Source organism: Sipha flava, unplaced genomic scaffold (genome assembly GCF_003268045.1).
Source record: "Sipha flava isolate LNK unplaced genomic scaffold, YSA_version1 124_pilon_pilon, whole genome shotgun sequence".
Classification (NCBI taxonomy): domain Eukaryota; kingdom Metazoa; phylum Arthropoda; class Insecta; order Hemiptera; family Aphididae; genus Sipha; species Sipha flava.
The window spans coordinates 1,339,084-1,340,915 of NW_020271750.1; the positions used below are offsets into that span (position 1 = coordinate 1,339,084).

The window sequence follows — 1,832 nt, forward strand, 5'->3', positions numbered from 1 at the left end:
AAGACCAGTTTTGACGATAGTGGTGTACAAAATAAAAAATAAAAAATAACCGAAATCGATTTAAAAAAAGTACTAATGGAAATGTAAGCATTTATATTTTAAGAATATTCTTTAAATGGTAATTATTAATATTTTTTATAGTCGAATAGACTTTTTTTTAATTTATTAACAACAATATTTTTTTGTTACGAATTAAAATAAAATGGATAAATTTTTGTTTAAAAAAATACAAGTAGTAAGAGAGAATACAGATGAAGACAATTTGGAAACAGAAAAAAACTCGTCATCTTCTGTAAATGCATCGTCAAGTTTTAAAGAAAAACAAGAAAATCCTTCTAAAAAATTCAAAGGTAAATATCGTCAATACAATGAAAATTATTTAAAATTAGGATTTTTTTGGGTCGGCGACAAACATTGTCCTATTCCTTATTGTTTTATTTGTGACGAAAAATTGTCGAATGAATCAATGGTTCCCAATAAGCTAACCCGCCATTTCACCACAAAACATCAATCGTTACAAAATAAACAAATTGATTATTTTCGAAGACTATTAGATTCAAAAAAACTACAATCAAAACAATTTGTAAGATCAGTGAACATTTCGGATTAGGCACAGGAAGCTAGTTTTCGTATCGCTCAATTGATAGCTCAAAAAAAAAAAATCTCATTTAATTGCCGAGAGTCTTATTATGCCAGCTTGTCGTATTATGGTAAAGACTATGTTAGGAGTCGAAGCAGAAAAAGAAATAATTAAAATACCATTAGATGATAGTACAATTAGTCGTAGGATTATAAATATATCAGAGGATATTGAGGAGCAGGTTATTGAAGTTATAAAAAGTGGAGAATTATTTGCCTTGCAAGTTGATGAATCAACAGACATAAGTGGGAAAGCTCAATTAATGGCATTTATTAGATTTATTGTAAATTCAAAAATAGTTAGTCAATTTTGTTGTTGTAAAGAATTATCTGGGACAACAACTGGTCGAGATGTTTTTGATGTCATAAATAAATATTTTAAAAATTATGGTATATCGTGGACTTTTTGTGTAAGTATTTGTACAGTTGGGGCGCCATCAATGACAGGCTCTATTAAAGGATTTATTGCAATTGCCAAAAATCAAAATCCTAATATAAACACAACACACTGTTTTTTACAGTGGGAGATATTAGTAGCAAAAAGCATTGTTAATGAATTAAAGATTGTATTTGATCAAGTCGTAAAAATGGCGAATTTTATTAAAAGTAGACCTCAAAAAATTCGATTATTGTCCCAGTTATGTGAATCAATGGAATCTGACCACTATACATTGATTATTTATACAAAAGTACGTTGGTTATCAAAAGGGCAAGTTTTATCACATTTTTATGAACTTAGAGAAGAACTTTTAGTATATATTACAATGGAACAAATGGAATATTCCGATTATTTATCCGATGAATTTTGGTGTTCAAAATTAGCATATTTAGCTGATATTTTTGAACACCTGAATCAATTAAATTTAAGCATGCAAGGTGAAAATCAGAATTTATTAATATCTACAGACAAAATGGCTGCATTAAAAGGCATATTATTGATTTAGAAAAGAAAGGTAAATGATAATAATTTGGATATGTTTCCTTTAACTGCTAATACTAAATTTACTGATAAAATAATACCAATTATCAAAGACTCAATAACATTATTGGACCAAAAACTTGATCATAATTTTTCATCACTGGATTTGAAATTATTTGATTGGGTGAGGAATCCATTTAATCCTAATTTAGAAACCACACATCTTTCATTAAAAAAGGAAGAAGAACTTGCAGAATTAAAAAACGATGGCACT

The 1,832-nt window shown here is 27.8% G+C and overlaps 1 protein-coding gene across 1 annotated transcript; it reads left to right on the top strand.

Annotated features, from left to right (window-relative positions):
* Positions 1-689: 689 nt before the first annotated feature.
* LOC112694169 (zinc finger BED domain-containing protein 5-like) lies at positions 690-1,583 on the top strand. Its single transcript, XM_025569560.1, has one exon. It carries the CDS (start codon positions 690-692, stop codon positions 1,581-1,583), a length of 894 nt encoding a protein of 297 aa, XP_025425345.1.
* Positions 1,584-1,832: the final 249 nt, after the last annotated feature.